Below are 13,712 nucleotides of genomic sequence, written 5' to 3'. Positions count from 1 at the left end.
TAATGGAAGATGATGCCATCTAGGACTTTCAGAGCTGGAGAGAAGTCAATGCCTGGCTTCAAAGCTTCAAAGGACAGGCTGACTCTTGTTAGGGGCTAATGCAACTGGTAACTTTAAGTTGAAGCAAATGCTCATTTACCATTCTGAAAAGACTAAGGTCCTTTAAGAACTATGCTAAACCTACTTTGCCCGTGGAACAACACAGACAAAACGGAACAACCAAGCCTGGATGACGGCACATCTGTTTACAACATGGTTTATGAATATTTTAAGCCAGTTGTTGAGACCTACTGCTCAGAAAAAAGATTCCTCTTAAAATATTACGGCTCATTGACAATGCACCTGGTCATCCAAGAGCTGATGGAGATATACAGTGTGATTAATGTTTTCATGCCTACCAACATTAAATCTATGAAGAAGGACCTGGCCACCCATTTCCGAAAAAAACCGGCTATGAAAACCCTAGAAATAGCAGCAGAGCATTGTCTGATATAGCACAGAAAGATGAGAGGACGGCGCAAAAAGACTGAGCAGGGTTCCTCTCTACTGTACACAGGGTCACTAGGAGTTGGAGTCAACTCGATGGCATTAACAATGAAACACAACATCCATTCTGCAGCCCATGGCTCAAGGAGTAATTTCAACTTTCAAGTCTTATTAGTTAAGAAATACATCTCATAAGGCGATAGCTGCCATAGATGATGATTCCTCTGATGGATATGAGCAAAGTAAATCCAAAACCTTCTGGGAAGGATTCACCATTCCAGAGGCCATTAAGAACACCTGTGATTCATGGAAAGAGGTCAAAATATCAACATTAACAGGAGTTTGGAGGAAGTTGATTCCAACACTTGTGGATGACTTTGAGGGGTTCAAGACTTCAGTGGAGGAAGTAACTGCAGATGTGGTGGAAACAGCAAGAGTTAGAAGTGGAACCTGAAGATGTGACTGAATTGCTGTCATCTCATGATAAAAGTAGAATGGATGAGGAGTTGCAAAGAACGTGGTTTCTGGAGAAGGAATCTACTCCTGGTGAAGATGCTGTGAAGATTATTGAAATGACAACAAAGTATTTAGAATATTACATCAACTTAGTTGATAAAGCAGAGGCAGAGTTTGAGAGGATTGACTCCAATTTTGAAAGAAGTTCTACCGTGGGTAAATGAACAGCATGGCATTGCTATAGAGAAATCATTTGAGAAAGGAAGAGTCAGTTGATACGGCAAACTTCATTGCTATCTTATTTTAGGAAATTGCCACAGCCACCCCAACCTTCAGCAACCACCACCCTGATCAGTCAGCAGCCATCAACATCAAGGCAAGTCCCTCCACCAGCAAAAGGTTACGACTCACTGAAGGCTCAGATATGGTTAGCATTTTTACCAATAAAGTATTAGACATAACGCTATTGCACACTTACTAGACTACTATCACGTAAACATAACTTTTACATGCACTGGGAAACCAAAAAATTTGCGTGACTCGCTTTACTGCAGTGGCCTGGAACAGACCCTGCAATATCTCCGAGGTATGCCTGTAACACAGTCACTGCCTGGAGACTTACCATACAGTAGAGGCAAAGTTAGTATTTGTGAAAGACACCTCCAAGACATGCTCCACCAGAGACTTGGATCCACAGTGGGTATCTGAAGTCTGTATGTAATAAATATCCATCCCTAGCATCTTCTCCATGAGGAGCGAAAACTTTACAAAGGAGCTGAACGCCTGCCTGACTTCAGAAGTTCCAGGGGTTCCTAATTGCTCTGGCTGTGTAATCGGTCTCTTTGTCTGACTACATTGCAGTTACACCAAGAATGAGAAGGCAATCTAGCCCATGAGTCCAGTTTGCACCAAATCAGGATGCTCAGGCTGTAAGGCCCACCTGTTCCTACACTGTCCTTGTTTGAAAGGTACCCAAAATTAGCAGCACGAGTTAAGGAAGCTCCTGCAGCTGCAATGTTTCCTTGGACTTCAGCAGGACCTCTGGGAGCCAAGGCATCGTGGAGTGTTTCCTAGACAACTCTTACTTTGGGACCAGCCTTACAATGCACAGGAGTCCTCCTCAAGAATCTGCCCCGTGGGGAAATGCTTGGGAAAACCCACTGCTCACATGGTATCTGTGGAAGAGACGAGCCTGGCCAGGAGAGGCAGAGATCCCTCCCTCGAGCACAGCAATCAGAAGACACCACACACCCCCATGACACCAGCACATGGCCTTGGGTACCTTTCCATTTCAGTGCACCATAAGATGTCCTCTTTCTCATTCATGAAGACGGGGAAATGCTGGTCTTTGCCCTGCTTTATGGAGTTCGACCTAGTAGTAATGGTCCTCACTTTGCTGAACTAGAAAACAAGGAAAGGAAAAGAGGAATGAGCACTCATTCGCTGGTCATGCATCTACCGCGTGTGCCAGGCACTTGCCAGGGACTGGTGAGTCGAACACTGACAAGGCCTGGTCCATCCAGGGGCCAGGGTCAGTAGGGAGCCTCTGCAGACCCCACTGCCTTGCTCTTCTTCCCACTCTGAGGTCACCCGGCCATCCTTAGTCCAATTCCACTGGCCGAGGACTTGAGAGGTAGCAGCTTGAGGCAATGTCCTTCTTAAGTCTTCTAAGACTTGGTTCTTTCACAGGTGTAGTGATTTGCAGGTAAAAGGATGGCAAATTACTCAGGGGCTTGAAGACACTGCTGGGGTGCCAGCAGTCCCGAATGGAATTTCTCCAGGGAGAAACGAAGCTTCCACATCACAGGAGAAATCTCTGCTCTGAAGGCTTGTGCAATAGGTCCTGGCCAAAAAATTTAAAGGCCCTAGCAGATCCAGGGACCTTGGCAAAGACTTCTATTGTCTGCCTCCCACAGGACTAGTAGGCGATGCTCAACGAGGAAGGGCTTCAAGGCCAGCAAGCATTTCTGATCTCTCCCTGTCCTCCAGGCTTTCCCCTAGGCCCTCCCCTCTGGCCAACTGGGTACAGGACCCCGTGCGACCTCCTCAATTGCTGTGCCCATAGGGCCCTAGAGGGCACGTGGGATGCAGCCCTGGGGGCTGCTCCAGCTCATCCTGCCCTCTGCCCTTGCCCCTGACCCCACAGTAGAGACCTTTGGCCCTGGGGCTGACCTTGGCTATTCTGCCATGCTCCAGACACTCCTGCAGCTCCAGCTTATCATTCACAGTGGATGCCAACGGCCTAGGAGGCAGAAGAGAGAAGGTAACAGCAGAAACCAGGAGAACACCAGGGACGCACCCAGCAGCTATCTGATTAACACGGGAAAGCAAAAGAGGACCTCTGTCACCCACACATGTTGTAAACTCCTTCAAACTCCCCCAAAACACATGCACACCCACTGCAGCCATCCATGGACACAAATCCACAAAGCACTAACCCTTAAAGGTAAATTCAAAAGTGGTCTCAAACTACAAACACGCAGAGAACGCCAGCCCAGAAGGGGAGAAATCCAATTATTTTTATATCAGTTATTTTAAAATATAGTGAGTTTCAAAAGTATCCACCATAAAGCAAGCTTTGGGCGTGACAGAATGTTCTGTATCTTGACTATGGTGATGGTTACATGGGTGTGTAGACTGGATGAAATTCACTGACCTTCTGCGCAGGCCCTGGAAGACTAAAATTCTGTGGTAATCAACATGTCACTTCTCAAGAAGGCAGACCAGATCACTGAACATCACCTTTGCCACTGGCCTTTAATGAAGGTTTTTTTTTTTTTTTTGAGGAACATTAGCCCTGAGCTAACATCTGTGCCCATCTTCCTCTATTTTATACATGGGACACCTGCCACAGCATGGCTTGATAAGCAGTGTATAGGTCCGCACCTGGGATCCGAAATCAGCGAACCCTGGGCCGCCAAAGTGGGGCGCATGAACTTACCCACTGCGCCACCAGGCCAGCCCTAATGAAGGTTTCATGTAGCAGTCCACTATCTCAGCATGGGAAACGTGGGGACCCGCAGTCAAACCACGCCCCTCCCCACTCCTCCCTGTTTATGCACACACACACTCTACTCGGTCCCATGTGGTGCCTCTGCTCCTCCCGGAAGCTCAGGGTTCTACAATTTTAAGAGTTGGAAGAGGCAGGTGAGAGCAATCCTACAGGGCCAAGGTGTGTCAGGAGACACTGAGTTAGCGGCTCCATGAAAATACTGGACTACATAAGCCAGTCCATTTTTCCAATACACACACTCACCTTGGGAACTTCAGGGGGAAACTGAGACAGTTTTCAGGTCGGCTGCCCCACTGACCTGTCTCTTTCCCATCAACAAGCCCTCACAAGAGATGGCAACTTTGCCAAATGGGTCTGAGACTGGGGAAGCTCCTACGACTTCATGCTAATGGCAGAGAGGGAGATTAGACCACTGAGGCCAGATTAAATGATGTTTCCAATTTACAGGTATACCAAGGAGGTTTAAAATTCAGACTCCAACCTTCTGGAAAATATTTCCCTCATCATAGGATATCTAAACTGAGTGGATGTCACTCTGCTTTTCAACAGCTAACTCCCAACAAGAACTCCTTCCTCCTCATAGGCCTTTTTATAATGCAATCATTACACTGAAGAAAGGAGACCGTCCTCATTCCTGGATACTAAAATCTCTCTCTGTGTAACCTAAACGAACAACATCCTTCCAACAAAGGACCTGAAGCCAACAAAGCGTGTGGTTAATAAGTGAAGCAGGACTCTCCGACCTGCGTGGTGCTGCTTCAAGATTCCCTCTCCTGGAGCAGGATGTGGCCCGGCTGTGGGCACCACTCTCTCTTCCATCCCCAACTCCATCCTCCACAGCTTTGCCTCAGGATGCTAAGGACCAGCTGACTTAGATACATCACCGATGCAGGTGATGCATCACTGATGTAGGAGAACCAGCTCCAGAACTCAGCGGCGTGCTGGTTCTCCTTTTGTATGAGGAGTGCACTTTTAAAGGCCCTGCCCATTTTTGATCACCACTACTTGGTTTCTCAGGCAAGTATTTTCTAGGCCTGACTCCCTTTCTTCCTCAAGGAAAAGGAAACAGAAGAACAAGGCAGAGCAGCAAGCTGGTCAGCAGAAGAGGCTGGCCTGAGAGGTTCCACTCAGTGACCCTCCTCCTTAGGCCATCTTGCCGCTGCCCTGCCTGCAGACACCAACCCGTGGCCACCCCAGGCCCGGGAGTTCTCACCAACCTGTTCATACCAGGAAGGTTCCCCCAGAAGTAGCGGGCCCTGTGTGCGGCTGACACTTCTTTGGCATCAATCATCACAGGGTTGGACTATAAAATAGGAGAGAGATTAAGGATGAGCGAGAGGAATATTTAACAGTGCCAGGAAATTTTGTTAGTTTAGAGCCTTAAAGCCTCAAAAGCTCTTATTTCTCTCTCAGGAGGCCACACACCGGGACAGCCTGAAGCCTCTGGGAAAAGCCAGAATTAAACCTAGCTTCATTCCACCTGCTCTCACTGGAACATTCTAGACTAGCACAGCTCAACTGAACATTCTGTGATGATGGAAATGTTCTCTACACTAGCCCACTAGCTGCCGGTGGTTAATAAGTACTTGAAACGAGGCGAGTGTGGCTGAGGAATTTTAATGTTAATTTAAATACCATGCATGGCTGATAGCTACCATACTGGACCACACAGCACTAGCTCACCCAGAAGCTTTGAGAAAGTAAGTGCCAATGAATGTGGATGTGTTCACTGTACGTTCAAGATTATGAGCCAAATAGACACCTGCTCACATGTAAAGTTAGATGGCCAGCCTGAGGTGCTACTGACCCCAAGACTCAGGAGCATGGGCTCGAGCTCGCAGACTGCCCACCAGAGAACGCCTCTACTGTGGAAATCCTCTGTGCACAGCTCACACCTGGCTCAGAGCCCAGATGGGACCCATGTTATGGGGAATAAAATACCATATTTTCTTCCCAGGTACCATAATGCATCTGTCATGGTGCCAGGGAGGGAGGATAAGCCATTCTGGTCGAGGAAAAATTGATTTTGGTATCTCAAAGGATTCCCCAGCGAAACACCACACAGAACCCCAACTCCAGGAGATTGGCACCCCACCCTATTCACTAACAGTCAGGTCCTTAAATCCTGAGGCCCATACCCATACACCACCTCTTAGAGTGAGACCACGGGTTCCTTCCGGGGCGGGCCTCTAACAGTGCTTCCTCCCTGTCTAATTGGGAAACTCTGAGCTTCCCGAATAGGCCCCTTGCAAAGCAGAAGTCACCAGTCCCCAGCTCCACAATGCAGATGAGACAGCGATAAAGCAGCAGTCCAAGGTAGAAGCCATTAGTGAGCTGGCCAAACCAAGGTTGCTGGCTATACCTCGAGAAATCGCGAGATGTCCCTCTTGTCACTAACGCCCATGGCCACCACATTCTCAAAGAGCCAGAAGAAGGGGCGATCATCTCCCTCCTTGGGCCGCGCATCATGCAGGAGGCGGTAGAACTCAAAGAAGAGCCGGCCAGTGCCCTCTGAGAGGTCGGAAGAGAAAGCCATCAGCTGGGGCTGTCTGCACGAGACGGCGGTGTGGCTCGGGCTCGGGCTCGGGCTCGGGGAGGGCAAGGGAGGACAGGGTCGTTGGGAGTAGCCGTCCCAGGGCAGAAATATCCAAGTAGGAAACCTACGTGCGGAAGCACCAGCTCAGAAGGTGGCGGGGTGAGCATTGCACCTACCGTAGAGTCCCTTGCGGGCAGGATTGACGATGGAGAGATCATTGCAGGGACTGCCCCCAATCACCAGATCGAACGGGCCCCACTCCTGGATCTGGGAGGATAAAGGTAATGTGATGGGCCTGATGTCCGGGGACAGAGGCAGAAAGGAAGAGAGAAGTGATCTGTGAATTTGGCAAAAAGTTCTTCGGCATAGGAGAGAGGAGACCCAGCTGCTTTGTCCGCTCGCTACATGTACACACGCATACAGAGGACATAGATATGACATACACACACACTGTGCAGCCACAGGCAAGTCACTGAGGCTCTCTGGGCTCAGTTTCCTAGACAATCCAGTGCAGACAGCCGAACTCGATCATCTCTGAGGCCAGGAGGGAAACCAGTGTGCTCCCAGTAGGACAAGCAGCTGCTCAGTGGGAAGGCAGTCCAGGCTGGACAGCCGAACATGGAGGTACTTTGAGCTCTGCACACTTTGGGCAGTGTCTGGCCACCTGAACACCCTCCAAACACCCTTCAGCATTCCTGAGGGCCTACAGTTTCAGGGGTAGACACAGAAAACTGGAAGGGCAAAGGGTCATTTAGACAAGACCCCACCAGAAACGGAGGCTAGTAAAGCCGTCACCAGAAGTACTGGGGGGACAGGAACCTCACTGCACTTCAAAGCGCTCAACTGAAAGGGCCCTGACACTAGCCAGGGGGCAGCCCAGGCCTGCAAAGGCCAGTGCCCCAGTCCCGTTTTAGGCTGCCCATTACCTCCTGGAGACGAGGAGGAAAAAGGTAGAGGAGGAGGAAGAGAGGCTGGGAAATGGGAGGAGAGCAAAAGAGGAAATGAACAAAACGAAAGCGGGCCGGCGCTGCCCCCACCCCCAGGAGCTGAGCGCAAGGGATGGAGAGAAGGTGGACAGGCCCCCCGCACTGACATACATGCTTCTGCGTGACGCTGCGGACGTCCCCGACGTACATGATCTTCCCCTGGTGCCGCACCATGCCCACCGTGATGGAGTCTTCGCACACCTCCGAGGCGATGTAGCGATCCACCTGAATGCCCAAGTCCTTCAGCACCAGAAGCCCTGCGTCAGCCAGCAAAAAGCACTGTCACCAGGTCACCTCCCCGGCACCCTGGTCCTTGCAGGGGAGCTCTCTGGCCAGCTGGACACGTGGGTCAGCGATAGGCCCAAGCCTTACCCTGCCCAGAAAGCTGCAGGATCCTTTCAGATCAAACTGCAATATTGATAACAAGGACACTGAGGCCGTTTCATGCCTAGTTTGATCTACTTCGAGTCAAGGCCAGGAAAGGCTGACTGGACAGTAGCTGGTTTCAGGAACCAGGGAGAAGAGCAGTTGGCTTTGGATGGCCTTTCTTTGCCATTTCTATACTTTGCATATACTGGTCCTTCCTCACCCGTCGTCCCCGTTTCACCTCCTGCTGCAATTCCACCCATCCTTCAAGACTCAACACAATTGCCCCCTGCTCTAAATAATGCCCCACCCCACCCTGCAGCCCCCTGGAATCACCTCCCTGCCTCTATAAGCCCCCAGCACCCTGCATCTCTCTCCATCTCATCACAGCAGCGTGTATTCCTAGTTCAGCCCTTCTCTTGGGTTGCAAATGGTCATCAAGACAGAGTAGGAGGACTCATTCACATGTTTCCTCCCGTGCTAACTACACTCCCTCCCTCACCATGAACCCTCCACGAACGCTTGCTGAACTGAGACAAGGAAACAATGAGAACAGAGCCTGAGAGTGTCAAGAGAAACAGGGGACCGTGGCACCATCCCCATTGGTCCCCACAGACTCCCCACCAAGGAGCTTTTACAGCTTCTTGGGGTGTGGCCTGGTTTAGGAAGGCCTCAACGTTCCAGCCTGGGAAACCAAAGCTATAGATTAACCTCTCTAGGTTTATATAACATCAGCACTGAGCTGAGAACAGAAAACAAACATCTGGCCTGGGACGCCTTCCCCACCCTGGCCCTTTGGTCAAGGCCCCTGGGCTCTGACTGCCCAACTCCTTCTGGTCACGTGAAGACAAGTTCTGAGGGCTATTCCTTTCTTAAGAACTGAGGAGTGCTCAGCCTGGGGGCAGGGCAGAGGGCTGGATACAAGTCAGTGCAACCTTCCAGGAGAGCTTCTGGCAGGGTCAAGAACCACATGAAAAAAACAGTGCCTATACTGTGGCTCAGCACTTCCTAAAAGATAATGGTTTAAGTATATAAAGATGTATGTATAGGATGCTGGTCATAGCACTGCTCGTAATAGTGAAAAAAACAGTAAACAATCCAACAGAGAGCTCATTAAATAAATTATGGTACTTTCACTCACAGGGATCCTATGCAGCATTTACAAATAAAGAAGGAGCTCTACGTTGGTTTACATGAAAAAGTAATCATAAGATCATAAACAAAAAGGCAGGTTACAGCACAGTGTGCATTTGCTATCCTTTTATTTGTCTATCTATATATGATTATATAAACACACTCACATATATGCACAGAAAAAAATCTAAAAGGACATACACCAAAACACTAATTATAGGATTATGGATGATTTAAATATTCTTTAGATTCTCGTTTACAGTTTGTTTTTTACTGTGACTTACAATCAAATCACAACAGAACTGCCTATGTTTCTGTTTTGGTCGCTGAGCCTGTCCTTTGAGGCTTTGTGAAAATCTCCAATCATCTCTAACTATCTCTGTCCTCTGCAGCAGAGCCCCCCTCCCTTAAGAAATGTGCCCACCAGACAGGCTGGTTTACCACTGATTTTACTTTTCACTAAGCATAAAAGTTGCCTCTTTAAGCCACTACTTTAACAGCTGTAATGTTGATTATGGTTTGGTTTTGCCAGAGTTACACACACATGCGTGCCCCCAAGCAGAGCTCTCATGTCCCAGGACGAGGATGCCAGCACCTCTGGAGACCTGTGCCACTCTCACCTGTAGCAATTCCATCAAATAGTGACAGCACCCGGATGGGCTTCCTCTTCTCAGCTGGGACAGGTGGGTAAACCTTCGGAGGGTCCTAGGCAGTGAGCACAACAGGCCAGGTGAATGTCCAGGAATGTTCTATAGCCCTGCACCCAGAGCTGGCCCTCCCGGCCAACTAGGGTCCCCTTGGCGGTGCAGACCTACACACTCCATGTGCGGCTCAGACACCTGTGCTCGTCGCCCAGGCCCCATGACCAAATGAAGCCCTCTCTCGTTGGCCGAGCCTGCCCTCTGGCTCTGCCAGGTAGCGAGTGAAAAGAGATGACCTAGGCCCAGCACTCACAAATTCCTGGTCGTGGTTATTGGCGAAGAACATCTGGAGCCGAGAGGGCCAGTCGTCCCGCCGCCGCAGCAGCCCGTAGGTGCCCTTGTGCCCACACATGTAGCAGTTCCAAGGGTCTTCCTTAATGGCTGCCTGGGCAGCCCCCGGCCCCACCAAGAGGTCCACACATTCCACGCAAAAGCACCTGGAAGGAAGCCCAGTGTGCAGAGAGGACTCTCAGCCCCAGGCCAGTCCTGGATGGAACACGGCTAGAGCCCCAGGGCAGGATGGCCAGTGCAAGCCGCAGTACCAGCCAAGGAGAGGGGAGGGCCGCTGCGGTCTGGGGGCCCCCTCACCTGCAGCAATTGTTGTTCCCGCACATGAGCACCTCACGCCCCCCACAGCAGATGGTGCAGTAGGACTGATAGCCGTCGTCATCGTACTGGTATGCGCACTCCAGGAAGCAGTTCTAGAGAGCAGGGTGGAGGGTCAGAGACCACCTGGCAGGACCCAGGACAGCCAGGGGGAAGGCAGGCTTTGAACTGCCTTGGAGAGTTCTCACCTTGGATCCCTGACTTAGCCCTGGAGACATGACTCCGCCATCTGTCCAGCCCAAACTACAGATCTGGGAAAGGGACAGCATGTCTCCCACCCCATGGCAGCGGACAGAACGTAGGGAGGCACAAGAGGAGGCCAGGGAGGGAGCTGCACCAGCCTGTGTCTTGCTGCAGCCCTGAGCTTTTCTCCTGGGGCCCCTGAGGCCACAGCCTGTCCTCCTGCCTTCACAGTGATGACTGTGACATTGTGAACCCACATCAGGGGACTAGAATGGGCTTTAGAGGGAATAAGAATCTTTTAGGAGAAAAGATAAAGGTAAGTCAAACTCTTGAAGCCCAAGGTCCCATTTTATCAGGACTCGGCTCCCAGAGCACACCTTGGAGTCAACCTCACAGCTACCCAGGGGCCGTCCTCCAAGCCCACGTAGGGAAGAAGGGGCAGTCAGCCAGGGGGTTGCCCCCAACAACGTCTCTGCTGGAGGCGCCCCTACCTTGCAGTTTTGGCACATTCCTCCGATGAAGAGAGGGTGTTCCAGGGTGACATTGAGGCTCCCACAAGAGATGCAAATGTCTGGAAAGCAGAGAAAGAGGAGTAAACGTCACCAAAGGGGCCCCCTCCCATCTTGGGTCAAAGCCTAGCTCTAGAAAAGCTACAAAGAAGGGGCGTGCTGGAGCAGCACCCAAAAAAGAAGGCAGAAAGGAGTCCGGGAGGTGCCCAGAGAACAGGGAGGCGTGTGGCTCCAATCTCGTAGCACTCATCTCTCAGAGCAGCAATGCTGCCATCCGGGAAAGGCATAACATAAGGACAAGAACCACCAACAAGAAAAGTCCTGACCCCGGGCTACTCTGGAGATAGTCCTGGCAGAGACCTTACCCTTAAGTCCTAGGTCCCTGCCCCCATTCCTCCTGACCCCGAGGGCCCCACGTTGGACACACCATCACTAGGCCAATGGTGACAGACATGAGATGCTGTGATGACCACTGAATGGGAGGTGAGTTAACATGAAGAGCCAAAAGGTCATCTTCAGGCAAGTTCAATCAAACTAAAGAGGGGCCACCCTTCTCTGACCCAAACCGTAATGACCAGCCCACGCCATTGATAGGAGAGTAAGACTCTGGCACCAGGAAGACAGATGTGTGTGTGAAGCAGGCTGGAGCTGGTGGGACATGCAGGACAGACCCGTCACAAGTACCAATGTTCCATGTCATTCAAACCTTTCTAAGTGCCCACGCTACTCTGTGTCAGCCACCATAGCAGGCGCCAAGCCCTCCTGTCTGCCACAGGGGAATAGACTCCTGACTCCCCAGGGAGTCAGTGCCCAGCTCTCTCGTCAGGACTCACCTTCGATGTTCCGGCACTTTTGCCGCACCTCGTACACGAGCCGCTCTGCAGAGGGGAGGAAAGCCCAGCATCAGAGGAGGCTGTGAGGGCCACACCCACTCCTCTGAAGCCACACTCGCCATGCCACTCGCACTCGCCATGCCACTCTCGACAGAGGGCCAACTACCTCTTGTGCGTTCGTCAATAATCTCCTTGACCTTGGGCTTCTCAGTTGTGCTCTTTCGGGGCTTTTTGGCTGGTGGGGGTGGTGCATAAGCAGCTGCCTCGGGTTCAACCCACATGTCTGTGTAAACTTCTTTGTAGGGGTTCTTCTCCTCTGGATCGGGAAAGTAGGTGCCGAGGTCACAGTTACCAGCCGATAAGGAACCCCAGCTCCCTCTCCCTTTCCTCTATTCCACCCACAGTGGGGTGCAACCTGGTCCCCAACTTGTTCGAGCTCCCGACTCTGCAGTGCCAGAAAGCCACTGGGGAGCAGGTTATTCTGAGTCCCCAAGTGGCGCTGCCCCTACCCTGACGCCAGTGAGAGGGAGACTGTGACCATTCCCGCTGGGCCCCTCGATGGAGGCCTTGGCAGCTCTCCCTAAGCATGGCTTTCCCAGCCCAGGGATGGAGCTGCCTGGCTGGCAGGGGTCCCAGGAGGCTGGGCTGGGCACCTGCATTTACCTTCTGGTGGCTCCAGACCCTTGGGGCCAGAGGGCTGGAACCCTCCAAGGGCCCACTCAATCATCTGTTTGTTCTGCACCTCCACAGCCTTGGCAGTGTCGCTCTCATCGTTGTCATGGCATGCTGGGAACAGCTTCCCCGCCCGGCTGCTGGCCACCTGCAGGGCAACACGTGTGGGGAGGGTGTCAGCAAGGCTGCAGGGCAGACTCTAAGAGTAGTGAAGGTGGACTCAGGCAAGAGGTGGGAGAAGGTGCAAGAAGAGAGGACTGCAGGAGAACGTCCAAGAGGAGGAGTGCAAAGAGTGGTAAGTAAGGCGGGGAGAAAAGGAGTCCAAAGGGCCCTGCAGGCAGACCCTCTGCCCAGGCCTGAGCTCTGAACCCCAGCAGCTAGACCAACCAGTGGGCCCTGCCCTCTAAGCTCCCTCTCAGACTTCCTCAGAGGGGCACTCACCTGCAGGACTTCGTAGATGGCTTTGCGGTACATGGGCTGCTTGTTGTAGGTGGCCTGGTGGAAAGCACTGCAGAAGGAGCTCAGCGGCATCAGCTTCTCAACACACACCTGGAGGGACAACCACTGCCCTAATTTGCTCCTCTTTCTACACTCATCAAGCACCCACCGCGTGCCTGGCATTGTCAGGGGTTGGGGGCATTAAGACTCAGCCTCTGCCCTTGAGAGGACCAGATGCATCAATAAACAATTACATGATGCAAAGGAGTTGTCCAACCCAACAGTGGGGGAGGACCTGAATGCAAGCGGGAAAGGAATTCTGGGGACAAGGTTCCAGGAAGGCAAAAATTCGGCAAGCATCCTAGCTCTCTGAGTGCAAACTAATAATCTCTGGGACTTCTGCCACGCACACAAATGCAGAGTAGGGGCGAGCAGAGCCCTCTTCTACCACCCCAATTCCAAACCATGCCCCCAGCCAAAACCATAGGCCCTGGGGATCAAGAGCCCTTCCTCCCCCAGGCTACCACCAAACCCCGTAACTCACCACTGAGAACTTGCCGTCTCCGAACCACATGACCCAACGGGTGCCTTCAGCTGCTCGGCTCCGGCCCGTCATCCACCAAGACACAATCCGGCCTGGCCACCAGGAGAAGCCCCGCAGTTTCCCCCACACCAGCTCCCCAATGCCAAAGCCCCGGCCGTCCTGGAGCCCCAAGGAGCAGAAGTCATTACACGGTGGTCACGAGGCCCTGCCACCCTGATCCCCCCACGGCAACCCCAGCCCTGGGCATCT

At 51.9% G+C, this 13,712-nt stretch overlaps 1 protein-coding gene across 16 annotated transcripts in view; it reads right to left on the bottom strand.

The window, feature by feature from the left end:
• DNMT3A (DNA methyltransferase 3 alpha) overlaps nt 1–13,712 on the bottom strand; it is a 129,469-nt gene that overhangs the window by 32,179 nt on the left and 83,578 nt on the right. For all 16 annotated transcript variants that reach the window (XR_011426154.1, XR_002800263.2, XR_002800264.2 and 13 more), the window contains 15 exons: nt 13,464–13,622; nt 12,923–13,030; nt 12,473–12,629; nt 11,976–12,125; nt 11,810–11,854; nt 10,959–11,038; nt 10,267–10,379; nt 9,932–10,115; nt 9,598–9,682; nt 7,589–7,734; nt 6,668–6,758; nt 6,318–6,466; nt 5,173–5,258; nt 3,115–3,184; nt 2,225–2,343 (listed from right to left, as the gene is read on the bottom strand). Coding sequence is in view for 12 of the 16 variants with exons in the window: in XM_023619392.2 (XP_023475160.1) it covers nt 2,225–2,343; nt 3,115–3,184; nt 5,173–5,258; nt 6,318–6,466; nt 6,668–6,758; nt 7,589–7,734; nt 9,598–9,682; nt 9,932–10,115; nt 10,267–10,379; nt 10,959–11,038; nt 11,810–11,854; nt 11,976–12,125; nt 12,473–12,629; nt 12,923–13,030; nt 13,464–13,622 (1,742 nt within the window). In the remaining 4 variants the exon portion in view is untranslated. The remainder of the gene's footprint in view (nt 1–2,224; nt 2,344–3,114; nt 3,185–5,172; nt 5,259–6,317; nt 6,467–6,667; nt 6,759–7,588; nt 7,735–9,597; nt 9,683–9,931; nt 10,116–10,266; nt 10,380–10,958; nt 11,039–11,809; nt 11,855–11,975; nt 12,126–12,472; nt 12,630–12,922; nt 13,031–13,463; nt 13,623–13,712) is intronic.

The sequence above is a fragment of the Equus caballus genome, chromosome 15, assembly GCF_041296265.1.
Source record: "Equus caballus isolate H_3958 breed thoroughbred chromosome 15, TB-T2T, whole genome shotgun sequence".
Lineage (NCBI taxonomy): Eukaryota > Metazoa > Chordata > Mammalia > Perissodactyla > Equidae > Equus > Equus caballus.
Note: the sequence above shows the minus strand (reverse complement) of the source record. Positions and strands in the feature narration are given on the sequence as shown.